The sequence below is a fragment of the Zootoca vivipara genome, chromosome 3 (genome assembly GCF_963506605.1).
Source record: "Zootoca vivipara chromosome 3, rZooViv1.1, whole genome shotgun sequence".
In the NCBI taxonomy this organism is placed as follows: Eukaryota; Metazoa; Chordata; class Lepidosauria; order Squamata; family Lacertidae; genus Zootoca; species Zootoca vivipara.
This window is the reverse complement of record NC_083278.1, coordinates 118,999,105-119,016,381: the sequence shown is the minus strand read 5'-3', so window position 1 is coordinate 119,016,381 and position 17,277 is coordinate 118,999,105. Positions and strand designations below refer to the sequence as shown.

The 17,277-nt window shown below is 50.1% G+C and overlaps 1 protein-coding gene across 1 annotated transcript in view; it reads right to left on the bottom strand.

The window, feature by feature from the left end:
- Positions 1-16,508, bottom strand: part of SCARA3 (scavenger receptor class A member 3) — a 32,475-nt gene extending 15,967 nt beyond the window's left edge. Inside the window, exons 1-3 of the mRNA XM_035110736.2 lie at positions 15,828-16,508; positions 4,454-4,510; positions 2,694-2,813 (exon numbers count right to left, since the gene is read on the bottom strand). Coding sequence (XP_034966627.1) covers positions 2,694-2,813; positions 4,454-4,510; positions 15,828-15,834 — 184 coding nt within the window. The 5' untranslated portion in view covers positions 15,835-16,508. The remainder of the gene's footprint in view (positions 1-2,693; positions 2,814-4,453; positions 4,511-15,827) is intronic.
- Between the last annotated feature and the right edge of the window lie 769 nt (positions 16,509-17,277).

The window sequence follows — 17,277 nt, the reverse complement described above, 5'->3', positions numbered from 1 at the left end:
TGGCGTGCTCTGGTCCATGGGGTCACCAAGAGTCGGACACGACTAAACGACTAAACAACAACAAAATCTAGCACTGGATTCAGAGGATGGGAAGCATGTGGCTCGAATGATGTAGCTAACGGCAATCTCTTTTCCTTTCTGCAAGCAGGACGCCCCGCTCTCCTGCACCCCCCCCTTTGCTGCGTTTTACCCTCTGAAATTGTTCCGCCTCCTCCTTCCAGGGTGGAGATCCCGGCTGCAGCCAAGGGCTAAGCAGAGCGGAACTGTTTCACGTTCTTTTGGCTAATGCATCCCCAAGAAACATCCCCTTCTCTCCTGGCAATCGCCTGCTTTTCCTGACTCATGTTTCTCGCTTGCAGCCCACCGTATCCCACCGGTTCCTCCCAGCCAGCTGGTTATCTGATCCTCGCTTTTTGCTTTGTATTGTACCCTTGAGGTTTCCTCTTCTGGGGAAAATGAGGTGGAAAATGGTGACGCTGCTTGGTTGATGCAGTGTGTGTGTGTGTGTGTGTGTGTGTGTGTGTGTGTGTGTGTGTGTGTGATTTCAATCTTCTTTTTACGTCAAACCAGGTTCTGGGCAAATGTGCAGATTCATTTACCAACCTTGCAATGTTGAAAATGCTTATAATGCAGCCTATCAACGTACCAGTTCCCAAAGTTTCCGGCATTCTTCAGAAATGGATTCTTTATTTTTAAAAATACTCCTGACCCAGATCTGGTTTCCTTCCAAACAAACTCCCCCCTCCTGCCCCCTTGCCAGTTACTAATTTCAAGGACTGGCTTTGCTTTCCTCTTCCCTCCCCATGTCATGTTCATTTTGTGCTGTGATTCTCCAACTGTGAACATGCTGGTTTCAATCTCTTAATCTCTGTATGGTGCTTAGAAAAGTATTGGTGCTTTATCCTATATAATAAAGTGCAAGTGTCTCTGTGTTCAGTATTCCCTGTGTCCCTAGGTTTGCGCTACTGCGCATGTGCCCCACGGACACAGGGATTGGACACAGAGACTTGGAACGCACACTCGCACACGTGCTCTCCCCACCCCCACCCCTCTGCCAACCGCTGCTTCCTTTGCCTCCACCGCAGAAAGAGGCCAAATCGCGGCCTTCTCCTGGGCGCCCGCTGGCCAGCTGGGCTCAGCGGAGTGCCCCGAGGAAGCGGCGGCCGTGGGAGGGGCCAGCCGGCCCCCCCAAGCGCCGCCACCGCCAAAAGAGGCCGAATTGCGGCCTTCTCCTGGGCGCCCGCTGGCCAGCTGGGCTCAGCGGAGCGCCCCGTCGAAGCGGTGGCCGTGGGAGGGAACAAGGTGGTCTTAGGCTTAAAAAAAACAACACCCTGAAATTTTGCAGCAAGCAAACCTGAAATTCTGATTTCTGAGTGAAGGTTGCAAATGGGGGACTCTTGCATCAGTCTGCACGATTTGTATCGGGCATCGGGCATCTGCTACCTGAGGTGTGCTATGCGATTCTCTTGCAAGACCGTAGGGAGAGTCTGGTGCTGGATCAGGCCAATGAATATATGAATGCAGAGCTCTTTCGCCACCCAGGCAGCCGCCGGGGCTGCAGAATTTGTGGCTCTGCTGTGGGCTGGGACAGGACTCAAACCTCAGGCTCCTCTCAGCTGAGCGCCAGGCCCACAAGTTCAGTTCAGCTTCGGGGCATGTGATCTCGAGAGAGAGGGCGGCTTCTCTCTGCCCAAAACAACATGGCAGGGAAGGCCACCTGGAGGCAGTAGGGAAGTTACTGTCTCAGACCAAGGAAGGGCTCTCAGCCCACTGGCCACCTGGTCTGCCAGCCTATCCAAGAGGCAGTGGGTGGTCTCGGCTGAGACCCAGAGATGAGAGAAGGGCCTCCTCCTTTCCTGGAGAGCTGGATGCTGGTCCAAGAGGTTGGATGCAGCGAAAGACCCCCAGGTAGAGAGGCCTGGGATGGAAAGAGGGCAGGCACCCTCCCTGTTCTAGCAGATCGGCTGGGGACAGACATTGTCTCGCGTGTGTGAGAAGGCTTTTCATAGGCGATGTAAGAAGTAGAGCCTTCTTCATCAGACTAGCGGCCCATCTAGTCCAGCATCCAGTTCTTACAATGGCTGCCCAGGTGCCCAAAGCAGGACTTGAACACAGAACTCTTACGAACTGAGTTAAAATGTGGACAAAAATGAACTGCGAGATAAGAGTGATCAATAAAACCAAATGGCGGGAGGGAGGGAAGTCATAGCTCGGCAGAGCGATTGAAACTGAGACGAGGAGATATAAGAAAGATTAAAATTGTGTTTTGTGTTGTTTTTGTTTGTGTGTTGTTTGTTTATTGAAAACTGAATAAAAATCTTTATATATATATAAAAATAAAGCCATCCAAGTTGGTGGCCATCACTGCTTCCTGTGGGAGAGAGTTCCACAGGTTAACTATGCACTTTGCAAAGAAGCCCTTCCTTTGTCCCAAATCTTACTACATTCCGCTTCATTGGATCTTCGCTGGTTCTAGCTTTTTGAGAGAGGAAAACGATTCTCCGTCTGCTTTCTCCATGCGATGGATAATTTTATAAACTTCTACCATGTTGCCTCTTCCTGGTCTTCTCTCTAATCTAAAAAGGCCCAAGGTTCTGCAAACTTCCTGCGCAGTGGAGTCACTCCACCCCCTTGATGATTTCGGTTTCTGTTTCGTGGACCTGAGAGATAGGAGGGGGGGGTGTCCTACTCACCCAGAGCTGCCAGTACCACCACAGCCACAATGAGCAAGACGACAAAGACATACAGGACTTTCACAGACGTCTGCAGGGTCAGGGTCTTCTCGCACTGACTGCAGTTGGTCCTCATCCGGCCTGGATTGGGGAAGGGGCATAAAGCAGAGATGGGAGACTATTGTGCGTCTAGCAGAGGTGTTTGCGTGTCAGTGTCAAATTTAAATGTCTTAATCAGAAGTGCTGGAGTTTACATTTGTCTGGAGGTTTCTCCCCTGGCCTGAACACTCCACTCCCATCCCCAAATGACCCAGAAAGCTTGCTGGCATCATAGAACCATAGAATTGTAGAGCTGGAAGGTACCCCCAAGGGGCATCTAGTCCAACCCCAGCAATGCAGGAATCTCAGCTAAAGTATTCACGGCAGTTCATTATCTCAGCCGACTTTCTGCTCTGTACCCGTCCATGCTCAGGTTCCCTTTTTCAGTGCATGCTGTGATGTGGACACACCCTAACTTTAAAGCACATTCTTTCCCTCAAAGAATTCTGGGCATTGCATGATTTTATAAACTTCTATAATGTCTTCTCTTGCCTGCCGTTGCTCTAAACGAAAAAGTCCCAAACACTGCAGACTCCCTTCGCAAGGGAATCACTCCATCCCCTTGATCATTTTTTGATCACATTCACCTGACTACTCCGATAGCATCACGAGCACAAATAATCATTAATGTTCAGTAAAAAGGACGTCTGGAGGGACCCCAAAGCTGTGGGAGGAGTCCTAGTTCATATTACGTTGCCGCCGCCGCCACTTTTTGTCAAATATCTTGTTTAAATGTTAGGGTTCATTATTGTTCCACAGGATGTGGACCACTTTAAAAGTAGGAGTGCATACCCTAACCTAGTTTTTACAGTGCAGGTGGCGCTGTGGGTTAAAGCACAGAGCCTAGGGCTTGCTGATCAGAAGGTCGGCGGTTCGAATCCCTGTGGCGGAGTGAGCTCCCGTTGCTCGGTCCCAGCTCCTGCCAACCTAGCAGTTCGAAAGCACGTCAAAGTGCAAGTAGATAAATAGGGACCGCTCCGGCGGGAAGGTAAACGGCGTTTCCGTGTGCTGCTCTGGTTCGCCAGAAGCGGCTTTGTCATGCTGGCCACATGACCCGGAAGCTGTACGCCGGCTCCCTCGGCCAATAGTGCAAGATGAGCGCGCAACCCCAGAGTCAGTCACAACTGGACCTAATGGTCAGGGGTCCCTTTACCTTTACCTTTTAGCAGTGTAGCAGGTGCATGTAAGTCACTGAAATTAGCTGTGTCAGCAATTGTGAATGATATGTATAATGTGGGGTATGTACCTTACTCTCCCCTAGTGGGTGGGTGGGTGATGATTATAGACCAGGCATCCCCAAACTTCGGCCCTCCAGATGTTTTGGACTACAATTCCCACCATCCCTGACCACTGGTCCTGTTAGCTAGGGATCATGGGAGTTGTAGGCGAAAACATCTGGAGGGCCGCAGTTTGGGGATGCCTGTTATAGACACTGTGTAAGATGTATGTTAGAGGAGTTTTGTTATTAAACCATGCAAAGATATTTCTTGCGTCTCTTCAGTGTTTCCATCTGTGTGGTCTACTCTGCACACACCATGTGGCATGTTTCAAATGCCCAATACTTTTATGTATGTTCCCTCTCTTAACATCACCGCTTGCAAGCATGCGAGCGCGCACACACTCTCTCTCTCACACACACTTCTTTTTGGGCTCTAACACACTCCCTGCCCAGCGGCTCTTACCATTTGGCCTGTATCTGAAAGATGGCATCTCGCCGTCTTCTCCAATGAGCTCTTCCTCTGAAATACAAAATGAAAACATTGCTTTGTTAAAAAATAAGAACAAAGTGCTGGGATCAGCTGCTTCCATGGAACAAAAGGGGCACGATGTTAAACATTTTTTAAACAAAAGAGTTTAATTGTTTAGAATCACTAGATATGGTATTATGATAATATTTAAGCAAATCTAGAAGTATGTAAGATTAAGAATTTACTAAGCTAGATATGTAAAGAAGCGTAGCGGGAGGAGGGAGAGGAAGTCAACAGATTAGATTAGTAATAAGGATATCAAATATGAATTTTTGGTTTTTGTAAAATTTTCTTCTTTTTGTGTGTTTTTGTATTCTTTTTTCTTTTTGTTGTATGTCATTTTTGTTTCTTCTTTTTATATTTCTCTTTTTTATATAAAAAAAAAACCTTAATAAATACGTTAATAAAAAATAAAAATAAACATTTTTTAAACAAGCCACCTGTCCCTTTGGCATGCCAAACTACCCCTTCAGACCCCTTGCCCTCACTTTGCAACCAGCACTGAAAATGTCAAATGGAGAAAAGCCTTTACAGCCCTTGGCCCTAGCTGAAGAATTGCCGGATCCCCTATGAAGTGAGAGTTTGCCCATGTGGCATTAATGTGCCTGGAGCTTACCCCTGAGGCTTACCCCACTAACTTGTTTGCCCTGTCTACGAGGGTTTATGAGCAGCCTTGTACAAAGCAATTAAATATTTCAGTCGAGAGATATCAGTTGGGCATCTGATTAACTTTTTTATTAGGGGAGCGATCCCCCTACACCTCTACGCTCTATGGGGAGCTGGCCTCTGGCACCAGGCCCCTTGGCAGACTAACTCTGCAGTACAATTATGTCTGCAAACATCGACATGAAGGCTGGCAACGTCAGACTTGCCCCCCCCCCCAAGGAGAATCCCTCACAGACGACCGCTTTTCCTGGAAACCGGCAGTCAGGTTGTGCATCCACAGCAGTGAGCAAAGAAATGACCACTGGCAGGAACGTAGAGAGAAGAATCTGCGGCAGCACAACTGGACACCTTCCTCTGCTCCGGCTGCAACAAAACATGCCCGCAGGCAGAGGAAAGGGTGTGTGGCGAGTGTGGTCCGCCCTGGGTATTATCCCTGAGGGGGTGTGTGACATCGCTGCCTCGTCCCCCTGGGACGCTCGCCGTGGGCGGCACCCCCCGGGCCACTTGCCACTCACGGCAGCCCCTGGGATGCTTGAACATGCCTCTCCTGTGTCGCTCTCTACAGCCACAGCAGGTCCCGCAAACCTTCCAACGGTTTGACTGGTCAGACCTCACCTGGAGTACTGTGTCCAGTTCTGGGCACCTCAGTTCAAGAAGGATACTGACAAGCTGGAACATGTCCAGAGGAGGGCAACCAAAATGGTCAAAGGCCTGGAAACGATGCCTTATGAGGAATGGCTTAGGGAGCTGGGTATGTTTAGCCTGGAGAAGAGAAGGTTAAGGGGTGATATGATAGCCATGCTCAAATATATAAAAGGATGTCATATAGAGGAGGGAGAAAGGTTGTTTTCTGCTGCTCCAGAGAAGCGGACACGGAGCAATGGATTCAAACTGCAAGAAAGAAAATTCCACCTAAACATTAGGAAGAACTTCCTGACAGTAAGAGCTGTTCGGCAGTGGAATTTGCTACCAAGGAGTGTGGTGGAGTCTCCTTCTTTGGAGGTCTTTAAGCAGAGGATTGACAGGTATATGTCAATAATGCTTTGATGGTGTTTCCTGCTTGGCAGGGGGTTGGACTGGATGGCCCTCTTCCAACTCTATGATTCTATGACTCCATGATTCAAAGCAAAGCAAGATTTGAAACCCTGCATCGCAGGGGGTTGGACTAGATGACCCTTGGGGGTCCCTTCCAACTCTAAGATTCTATGACTACACCCCAGAATGTGCACTCCTTCATTGTCTCCTGAGACAGACAGGTGGCAGTCAAGCTACTTTGAATTTCTGGCCAGGAACCTCCTTTTGACCCACTTCCCTTGAGGCGTCCAGCCTTTTTCGAAAGCGCTAGACGGCCACAGACAAGCAGGATGCTTCGGGGGGGGAAAGAGCTCGCTCCCCCCCACCCCGCTCTGTGTTTCTTGGATGCTGCCGTTCATTAAAGAGATGAGGGTGCACCAGGGATTTCTTTACCAGCCGCAAGCCGGGCACTCTGACAAGGAGAATAAAAGTTGGCAGAGACATCGGCCATCGAGGGATGACGAAGACAGATGAAAGATTTCAAGAGCCCTCATGGCGGGTTCTTCACCCAATCCCAGCTAGGATTGTGGTTTACAAACATACACACGGTTGTGGGTAGGAGTACGGGGTCAGTCTAGATGGTGTCCACCCTTCCAATTCCTGTATTGGTCAGACAAGTTTCCTTACACAACAAGGACCTTCGCTGGCCCCTTGTGTGTCCTCACCAGCATCTCGGAAGAAGGAGCCAAGATGCGAGAGCTACAACTAAGCGAGGGGCTCCTCCGGGCTAATGCCACCTAGCTGCTAGGTTGGGGAACAGTATTGTGTGTGAGCAGGGGTGGCAACTTGAATAAAGTTTTGGGGGGCCCAGGTAAACCGCACCCCACATAATCAAGCACATGACACGGTACACACACACCATTTGAATGGCAATGCCCAACAGCCTGGGGCCCCCGCGGATACCTCAAATATTTTATAGGGGAGGGCGAAGGGACTTCGACCCCCTAGGAGTTGGCTCCCATGTGTGTGAGGAAAGGTTGTGGGGGGTGGGGGGATATGTTTAGAAGGAAAAAGAGGACACTGAGAAGAGATATGAGAGCCATCTTCAAGTATCTCAAGGGCTGTCACATGGAAGAGGGACTTCTGGGTTTAGGGCGGTATATAAATTCAATATATAGTAATAAATAATAATAAAAGATTTTCTCCTGCCCTGGAGGGTAGGACTCGAACCCATGGCTTCAAGTGACAAGAAAGGAGATTCCACTCAACATATGGAAAAACTTTCTGACAGTAGGAGCTGTTTGACAGTGGAACGACGGATGTCCTCAGAAGATGGTGGGCTCTCCTTCCTTGGAGGTTTTTAAGCAGAGGTTGGATTTAAGCAGAGCTTTAGCAGAGATTCCTGCCTTGCAAGGGGTTGGACTAGATGACCGTGGGGGGTCCCTTCCAGCGTTACAGTTCTATGATTCTGAATGGACCAATGGCCCAGCCTTGTATAAAGCAGATCCCTCTGTTCCTATGGATGAGGGCCAGGGCTTCATTTCCAAAGGCACTCAGGGCACAGTTATTTCAGCAAAGTCTGCTATTGATTTTTCCGTTCCCTCTTGATCCTGCCTCCATAAAGCCGAGGGTGGCTGGCGATAGGGCCATAAAAAAACAATGAAACACCTCGAAGCCAAATAAGAAAGGAGGCAACTCCTGCCCTATGTTTGAAAGCAACATAAGCCAGTCTCCCCCAACCTGGAGCCTCCCAGATGTTTCGAACTACAAATCTGATCGGTCCCAGAATATACAGGAATAGTGGAAACGGCATTATGTTGAGTCAGTCTTGTATACACTGGCCGGCAGCGGCTCTCCAGGGTTTTAGGCAAGCCCTGCCTGCAGATCATAGAATCGTAGAGTTGGAAGAGACCACAAGGGCCATCCAGTCCAACCCCCTGCCAAGCAGGAAACACCATCAAAGCATTCTTGACATATGCCTGTCAAGCCTCTGCTTAAAGACCTCCAAAGAAGGAGACTCCACCACACTCCTTGGTAGCAAATTCCACTGTCAAACAGCTCTTACTGGCAGGAAGTTCTTCCTAATGTTTAGGTGGAATCTTCTTTGTTGTAGTTTGAAATCATTGCTCCGTGTCTGCTTCTCTGGAGCAGCAGAAAACAATCTTTCTCCCTCCTCCATATGACATCATTTCATATATTTGAACATGGCTATCATATCACCCCTTAACCTTCTCTTCTCCAGGCTAAACATACCCAGCTCCCTAAGCCGTTCCTCATAAGGCATCGTTTCCAGGCCTTTGACCATTTTGGTTGCCCTCTTCTGGACACGTTCCAGCTTGTCAGTATCCTTCTTGAACTGTGGTGTCCAGAACTGGACACAGTACTCCAGGTGAGGTCTGACCAGAGCAGAATACAGTGGTACAGATGGTACAAAATACAGATACCAGTGGGGAGTGAATCAATCTGGAACTCCCTGCCACTTGACACCAGGCAAACGCTCTCCCGGTACTCTTTTCAAGCACCTGCTAAAAACCTTTTTGTTTAGGCAAGCCTCTCCAGACATGTAGAATGTGGACTTCTAAAAACCTGTCTTAAGTTGATTGGTGATTCTATATTTTGAATGAGTTACAGAGTTGTTTTTAAGTGGTATATAAATTTTGCGAAATAAATACATACATAAACCTGGGTACAAAAGAGATGGCCCCAGGGAGTTGTAGTTCAAAGGTTGTGAATGGCGCCTGGTTGCCGGAGGCTGACGGAAACCAATGTCTCAGTTTGAGGGCGAGGGGAAACAATTCATTACCCATTATTATCACAACTGCAGACCCATTCCTCTAAGTGCCTGCTAGGGTTAAAAAATAAAAAGAGAGGGTTTGACTTGCTCTGTCAGCAACGCAAGACTGGCGGACGTTTCTGAGCCAGAAAATAAAAATAAAAGGACAACAAAGGGACTTATAGAACTGTAGAGTTGGAATCTAATGAAATGGAATGTTGGGCTTTTTGGGAGAAATAAAAGGAAGGATATAAAAGGATGTCATATAGAGGAGGGAGAAAGGTTGTTTTCTGCTGCTCCAGAGAAGCGGACACGGAGCAATGGATTCAAACTACAAGAAAGAAGATTCCACCTAAACATTAGGAAGAACTTCCTGACAGTAAGAGCTGTTCGACAGTGGAATTTGCTACCAAGGAGTGTGGTGGAGTCTCCTTCTTTGGAGGTCTTTAAGCAGAGGCTTGACAGGCATATGTCAAGATTGCTTTGATGGTGTTTCCTGCTCGGCAGGGGGTTGGACTGGATGGCCCTTGTGGTCTCTTCCAACTCTACGATTCTATGATTCTATGATTTCTTCCCACAGCACAGAGTTAAACTATGGAACTCCTTCCCGCAGGAGACAGTGATGGCCACCTACTGGAATGGCTTTAAAAGAGGATGGGACAAATTCACGGAGGAGAAGAGGGTTCTTGATGGCCCCTATCCATTGCCTCCATGGTCAGAGGCATCCATGCTTCTGAATCCCACTTGCTGGAAACCACAGAAGGGGAGAGCATTGCTGATGTGCTCGGATCCTGCTTGCTGGGTTCCCCATTGGTGTGGAAATTGGAGTTCTTGGTGAAGTCCGGAAATAAACAGTAAATTGCAAGAACTCGGGCCAGGAGGAAGATGAATTTCAAATAAATCTTCAAAAGGTTTTATTTATGTAATGATGAATTCAAATAGGAATTCTTCATCAGCAATGTTTTAATGGTCAGAGTGTACCAAGTATGTTTGCCTACATACTTGGTACACTCTGACCATTAAAACATTGCTGATTCGTTCCGGAGGTCCATTCTTAACCTGAAATTGTAATTGCTGATGAAGAATTGTCGAAACAGGGCCTTGTCCTGGGATTTTTTCCACTGGAATTTATTTTTATTTGCCTATCATACTGGAATTGATTCCTATTTGAATTCATCATTACATAAATAAAACCTTTTGAAGGGTTCCCCATTGGGGCATCTGGTTGGCCATGGTGAGAAGAGATGCTGGACAAGGTGGGCTTTTGGCCTGATCCAGCGGGATCTTATGAGGTCGGGGGCAGGCATCGATACTGGGCCCTGGCAGATGCCCCAGATTGCCAGGTGATGGTGCTGGCTCTCCTCGCAGCAGCCCTTCACACACGAGAGAGACAGGAGCCCCTGTCTTAGCCTCTCCCAGGTGGCTGCCCAGAGGGCGGGCATTGTGTTTCCCCAGGCCTTGCGCCCCCGTGGCATTCTCATGGTTACCGGTGGGCTTGAGTTCAGCCCGGCCTTTCATGTGGAGCGAAATCAATCCAGCAAACGGGTTTGCAAAGAGCCATGTGTGCCTTTCAACATCGGACAGCCTTCCTTGGGTCAACAGCTTATGAAACCCCCACCTTCCCTTACATCAACAAGGGGAAGGGAGAAGCGGTTCGGCCAGGTGCAGGCTGTTTTCCAGAGCAGACCTGGCACCTGGGTTTATCCCTAACCCTTTAGATCGTCCTGCGGCAAAGGCAAGCAAATATTTGCCATCTGAAGGACCAAGGGCTGCCAGGTGAAAATCTTAGTGCTGAGGGGCACCCTGGAGATTTGGGGTCCAAAGTTAGAGGCGTATGCTGCACCCTGCGGAAAGGGCCTGCGAAAGGGGCACCTGTGGTCTAGTTATGTTTCCCATTGTGCCTGACGAAGAGACCTGTGCAGCTCAAAAGCTTGCTTGTACACACCGACTGAACAATAGGAAGAAGAACTCTCTGGCAGCAAGAGCTTTTTGACAAGGGAATGGACTCCCTCGTAAGGTGATGGAGGTTTTTAAGCAGAGGCTGGATAGCCATCTGTTGGGGATTCTTTCACTGCAGTTGGACTAGATGACCCCTGGGGATCCCTTCCAACGCTACAATTCTATTCCTTCGACCAAATGAGTTTTTTTTCAGGAAAGGGCCAAGCTGCTTCTCTGCCTGGAAGCTGATAGAAACAGATAGCCTTATTCAAACTTGACATGAGTCAGCAGTGTGATGCAGCAGCTAAAAAAGCCAATGCAATTCTGGGCTGCATCAATAGGAGTATAGCATCTAGATCAAGGGAAGTAATAGTACCACTGTATTCTGCTCTGGTCAGACCTCACCTGGAGTACTGTGTCCAGTTCTGGGCACCACAGTTCAAGAAGGATACTGACAAGCTGGAACGTGTCCAGAAGAGGGCAACCAAAATGGTCAAAGGCCTGGAAACGATGCCTTATGAGGAACGGCTTAGGGAGCTGGGTATGTTTAGCCTGGAGAAGAGAAGGTTAAGGGGCTGATATGATAGCCATGTTCAAATATATGAAAGGATGTCATATGGAGGAGGGAGAAAGGTTGTTTTCTGCTGCTCCAGAGAAGCGAACACGGAGCAATGGATTCAAACTTCAAGAAAGAAGATTCCACCTAAACATTAGGAAGAACTTCCTGACAGTAAGAGCTGTTTGGCAGTGGAATTTGCTGCCAAGGAGTGTGGTGGAGTCTCCTTCTTTGGAGGTCTTTAAGCAGAGGCTTGACAGCCATCTGTCAAGAATGCTTTGATGGTGTTTCCTGCTGGGCAGGGGGTTGGACTGGATGGCCCTTGTGGTCTCTTCCAACTCTACGATTCTATGATTCTAATTTGTCTAATCTCACTTTAAAGCCATAAAAATTAGTAGACGCCACAGGAATTTGTGTGAATCATAGAGCTGCAGTGTTGGAGAGAGAGACCCCCAAGGATCATCCTTTTGTCTGGAGTGAATCTGCCTGCTTGGCTGGATAATCCTCACTGGGGTCTACTTTTAGGAGGCGCTGAGAAGAGGAAAAGGGTTCTCTGCCTACTCTCCCCATGCCTGTGTAGAGTTTTCCAAACCTCTGTCACATACTCCTTTATTTGCCCAAAATTATCATCATCATCAAATTAATAAGCTCCAAACCCAGTCTGGGATCCGCACAAATGCTCATCAAGGTCCAGCGCAATACTCAGCCCTTCCACTTCCCCAGCATGATTGCCGATCGTCACTCTTCTGAGTGATTACAGCATGGAAGGGATCCACAAAAATCAGGGTGAGCTCCAGGAGGCCTTTGAAGGAGAGCAAGGAAGGGACCAGGCCCTCCATTTGGAAAGGAGATGATTGCTAGCTTGAACTCTCGGGACTGGTGAGTTTGCGAGATGCAGGCCTTTAATTTATTTATTTATTGTAAACTCTGGTTTGGGATCTGGTAATGACGGGTTTCCGTTAGCCAAAAACGAAGCCTGCGGTGCGTGCAAGAGGGAGAGAGCTCCGGTTTTTGTCTGGACAGGAGCAGCTTTTAAGCAAAAGAAACAGGGATTGTTCTGCATATCAGCTGGTTTAGGGCAGGGGGCTGGAATCCAGAGACTTGACAGAAGGACTCAGGGTCTGGTCTGGTTGCCCAGCTCCCATTCATTTGCAAAAAGGAGACATCATCCCAGGCATCCAATGAAGCTGAACGCTGGAAGATTCGGGAAAGATTAAGAGAAGCTTCATCTTCTTCACGCTGCACATTGTTAAACCATGGAACTCCCTCCCACAGGAGGCAGTGATGGGCGCCAAACTAGATGGCTTTAAAACAGGATTAGACAGATTTGTGGAGGAGGATATAAGGCCATCCGTGGTAATGCTTCTGAATCCCAGTTGCAGGAAAGGGGAGAGGGGCTCGTGGGCTCTGATCCTCCTTCCCCTCGAGGCATCAGGTCGGTCACTGTGAGAAGAGCAGGCTGGGCATTGGCCTCATCCAGCAGCGCTCTTCTGGGGTTGTCCATTGAGTCCATTGTCTTCCTAGGTAAAGGTAAAGGGGCCCCTGACCATCAGGTCCAGTCGTGTCTGACTCTGGGGTTGCAGCGCTCATCTCGCTCTATAGGCCGAGGGAGCTGGCGTTTGTCCGCAGACAGCTTCCGGGTCATGTGGCCAGCATGACAAAGCTGCTTCTGGCAAACCAGAGCAGCTCATGGAAACCCCGTTTACCTTCCCGCCGGAGCGGTCCCTATTTATCTACTTGCACTTTGATGTGCTTTCGAACTGCTAGGTGGGCAGGAGCTGGGACCGAGCAACGGGAGCTCACCCCGTTGCAGGGATTCGAACCGCCGACCTTCTGATCAGCAAGCTTTAGACTCTGTGGTTTAACCCACAATGCCACCTGGGTCCCTAATGACTAGGAAATCCCACTTAACTGCCCCCTCCATGCCATCTGATGATGCCCTAGTTCTGCGCTGCATTCGTGTCTCAACACTAGGATGTAGGTCAGAGCGTCTTTGTATATGTAAGACTCTCTCTCTCTCTCTCTCTCTCTCTCTCTCTCTCTCTCTCTCTCTCTCACACACACACACACACACACACAGGTATGTGGGGTTAGCACTGCTATTTTCCCACAAGTCAGGTTGTGATTGTAGATTTGGAAGGGACCCCCAAAGGGCATCTAGCCCAACCCCCTGCAATGCAGGAATCTCAGATGAAGCATCCATGAAAGATGGCCATACAACCTCTGCTTTAAAAAAAAAGGTAAAGGTAAAGGGACCCCTGACATTAAGTCCAGTCGCAGACGACTCTGGGGTTGCGGCGCTCATCTTGCTTTACTGGCCGAGGGAGCCAGCGTTTGTCCGCAGTTTTTCTGGTCATGTGGCCTGCACGACTAAGCCGCTTCTGGCGAAACCAGAGCAGCGCACGGAAATGCCCAAGCCCTAGGCTCAGTGGTTTAGACCACAGCGCCACCCGCGTCCCAACCTCTGCTTAAAAACCTCTAATTAAGGCATTCTTCAGCTGCGATCCCTGTACTGCAGGGGGTTGGACTGGATGACCCTTGGGGGTCCCTTCCAACTCTACAATTCTGTGACTCCATGGCGGCAGAACCGGCACGCAGCGATCCCAGAGGGTGGCGCTTGCAGGATGAGAGCGAGGGAAAACGAAATTTCAGGGCGTGTTCAGTTCAGGACTGAGAAGCTGCCTGGGCCAAGAGCAGATTCAAACGGCGCTTCTGCAATTTCCTGCACCAGGAACCAAGCGACAGTTGCGGGGTCAAGTTTCAAGCCCGCAGCAATTATGAATATCAGCGCTAAATGATGCGTCTTGCACACACGCACCCCGCCCCTCCATCTGTTTTTCTGGTAATTTGCACTCTGAAATCTGAGCTGTACTTTTGATCTCTGAAGTCAGACCAAAAAGTGGGGGTGGGAGTGGGAGGGGGGGTGTCCTGAGGACTGGAAGGCAAGCAATGAGCCGCTGTTGTAGCCAGAGCTGTGAGCCCTCTGCGTAACCCCGGACTCCCTCCGCACCGGCCCCGCCTCTCCCATCCACTTCCCCCTCCCCACCCCCGGCTCTTGAGTTTCCTCAGACCCCTGGTAACAATTCCTGACTGCCTTCCTAGCCCAGTCTCCCTCTCTGCATTGCCCCTCTCTCACAAACATCTCAGGGTCTCCAGCATTTGCTCATTTTGAATTAAGCACCTGTGAGATTTAGGCTGTCTATGAAATATATCAAAACACAGCCTTTCGTAAGAAATGATAGGATAGCTATGAATTATAGAAATGTGGAGTTGGAAGGGAACCCAGGGGTCATCTAGTCCAACCCCCCTGCAATTCAGGAATCTCAGCTAAAGCATCCCCATCTCCCCCAACCATTCCTCGTAAGGCTTGGTTTCCAGGCCCTTGATGAACTCGGTCGCCCTCACCTGCCAGAACTGGACACAGGTCTCCAGGTGTAGTCTGAGCTAGGCAGAATAGAGTGAGAACTGGACCATCAAGAAGGCTGATCGCCGAAGAATTGATGCTTTTGAATTATGGTGCTGGAAGAGAGTCCCATGGACTGCAAGAAGATCAAACCTATCCATTCTGAAGGAACAAAATTTTAAAAAATTCCTTCCAGTAGCATCTTAGAGACCAACTAAGTTTGTCATTGGTATGAGTTTTCGTGTGCATGCACACTTCTTCAGAAGGAAATCAGCCCTAAGTGCTCACTGGAAGGATAGATCCTGAAGCTGAGGCTCCAATACTTTGGCCACCTCATGAGAAGAGAAGACTCCCTGGTGTTGGGAAAGATTGAGGGCACTAGGAGAAGGGGACGACAGAGGATGAGATGGTTGGACAGTGTTCTCAAAGCCACGAACATGAGTCTGACCAAACTGCGGGAGGCGGTGCAAGACAGGAGTGCCTGGCATGCTCTGGTCCATGGGGTCATGAAAAGTCGGACATGACTAAACGACTAAACAACAGCAATTCCTTCCCTTGATCTGGACACTATAACCTGTTGATTGCGGCTAACATCATGTCTGCAGAGTCAACCACAAGACTTCAGGCTCAGTGCTACCATATGTGTTCAATGTGGGCCAGCCCAAGTCAATTGGGTGTGTGTGCAAGGCAGAAAACTCAAATAAATCTACTACGCCTTTGCCCGTATTCGTTAAGGTGGGGCGCAATCCCCCAGGACCTTCTCCAGTGCGAACCTCAGGGCAGATGACAGATCATAACTGTGGCTCTGAAGAGCTGCATCAATTCTAAACAAACCTCAGCTCACTAAAGGGAGACCTTTTTCCTTTCCATTTCCAGAAGGGTCGCCACCGTTTTCTCTTGTAGCGGAAGCGACGAAGAGCTCTGTGGCGCTCAGCAGCTTGCGCTGCCTCCGACTCACCTTTCATGATCCTCTCCCCGAGGACGACTGCGGCCACCACGGCCCAGTCCGAGCCGCTTCTACCGAAACAAGCAAGCGAGGGAGGGAGGTTTGACTCCGGCCGGCCTTGCAGGTGAAGAGGCGAAGCTTGCCAGACGTCTCTGGTCCTCGAGGATGGAGCTCAGAGGGCCTCGCCACATCCCAGCAGCCCATCCCAGAGACACCGGACGCGGCTCGGGGGGGAACAGAGCATCGCGGCTCCGGAGCGTGGAGTGGACATCCTTTCCCCGCAGCCTGGAGAAGGGGGTCCTCGCTTCCATCCAGCGCGGCTAAAAGTGGGCCATTTTTTTTCACCTGGCCATCGGTGCGCCGAGGGAGGTGGGCGAGACTCACGCCTTCAGTGCCCCATGAAGGTGGCTGGGTTCCCCTTCCTCCTCCTGGCTAAACATCCACCCCCTGTCTGGCTCCCCTCGCCCCAGAGAGTGGCCTTCACTCAGGGCGCAAAGAGCCGCATCTCTGCGCTGCCTCGTGGGCGCACGGCTCTCTCTCCTCTCCTGCGTGCTGCTGCCCCTGGGCCATTGCCCAGACAAACTTCCTCGCGCTTTCAAAACAGGGCGAGTGGCTCCTCTATATGCCAGCCGCCTCTCCGGCTGGCTGGAGCCTTCCCTCCCATGGCCGCTGCCCCCAAATCCAGCAGGGGGTGGGGGTGGGGGAGGGAGGGAAGGAAAGGAAAGGGAGGCGAGGCGGCGTTGGAGCTTTGCCGAAATATGCGCTAGGTCCCCTCCCTCCAGCCCTAATTGCTAACAAATGTCCTCTTCACCGGGGAAGGGGGGGAGAGGAGGGCCCGGGGAGAGAAAGCGGCAAGCAGGAGGCAGGCAGTGTGTGTGTGGGGGGAGATGGGGGGACCCGGGGTCTCCCCACCCCCAAGCATGCCTTTTCTGGAGGGGCCTAAGAATAGCCTGCTGGATCAGCCAAGTGGCCTACCTAGTTCAGCATCCTGGATCCTGTCCTCACAGGAGCCAACCGGATGCATGTGAAAAACCTGCAGGCAGGATTTGAACTCAAGAGCAATACAGTACTCCCCCCCCCCTGCGGCTTCCAGCAACTGGGATTCAGAAGCATCGTGACCATGGAGGCGAGCACGGCTCTGGGGCTAGTAACCACCAACAGCCTTCTGCTCCTCCAAGCATTTGTCTAATCCACTTTTAAAGCCATCCCGGTTGATCATCGCTGCCTCCTGTGGGTGCGAGTTCCACAGACTAACAATGTGCTGTGTGAAGACATCATTTCTTTCGCCTGCCTGAAGCCTTCCCATGCTCAGTTTCGTTGGGTGCATTTCGTTGGGTGCATATTGGCATATAAAGGTAAAGGGGCCCCTGACCATCAGGTCCAGTCGTGTCCGACTCTGGGGTTGCGACGCTCATCTCGCTCTATAGGCCGAGGGAGCCGGCGTTTGTCCGCAGACAGCTTC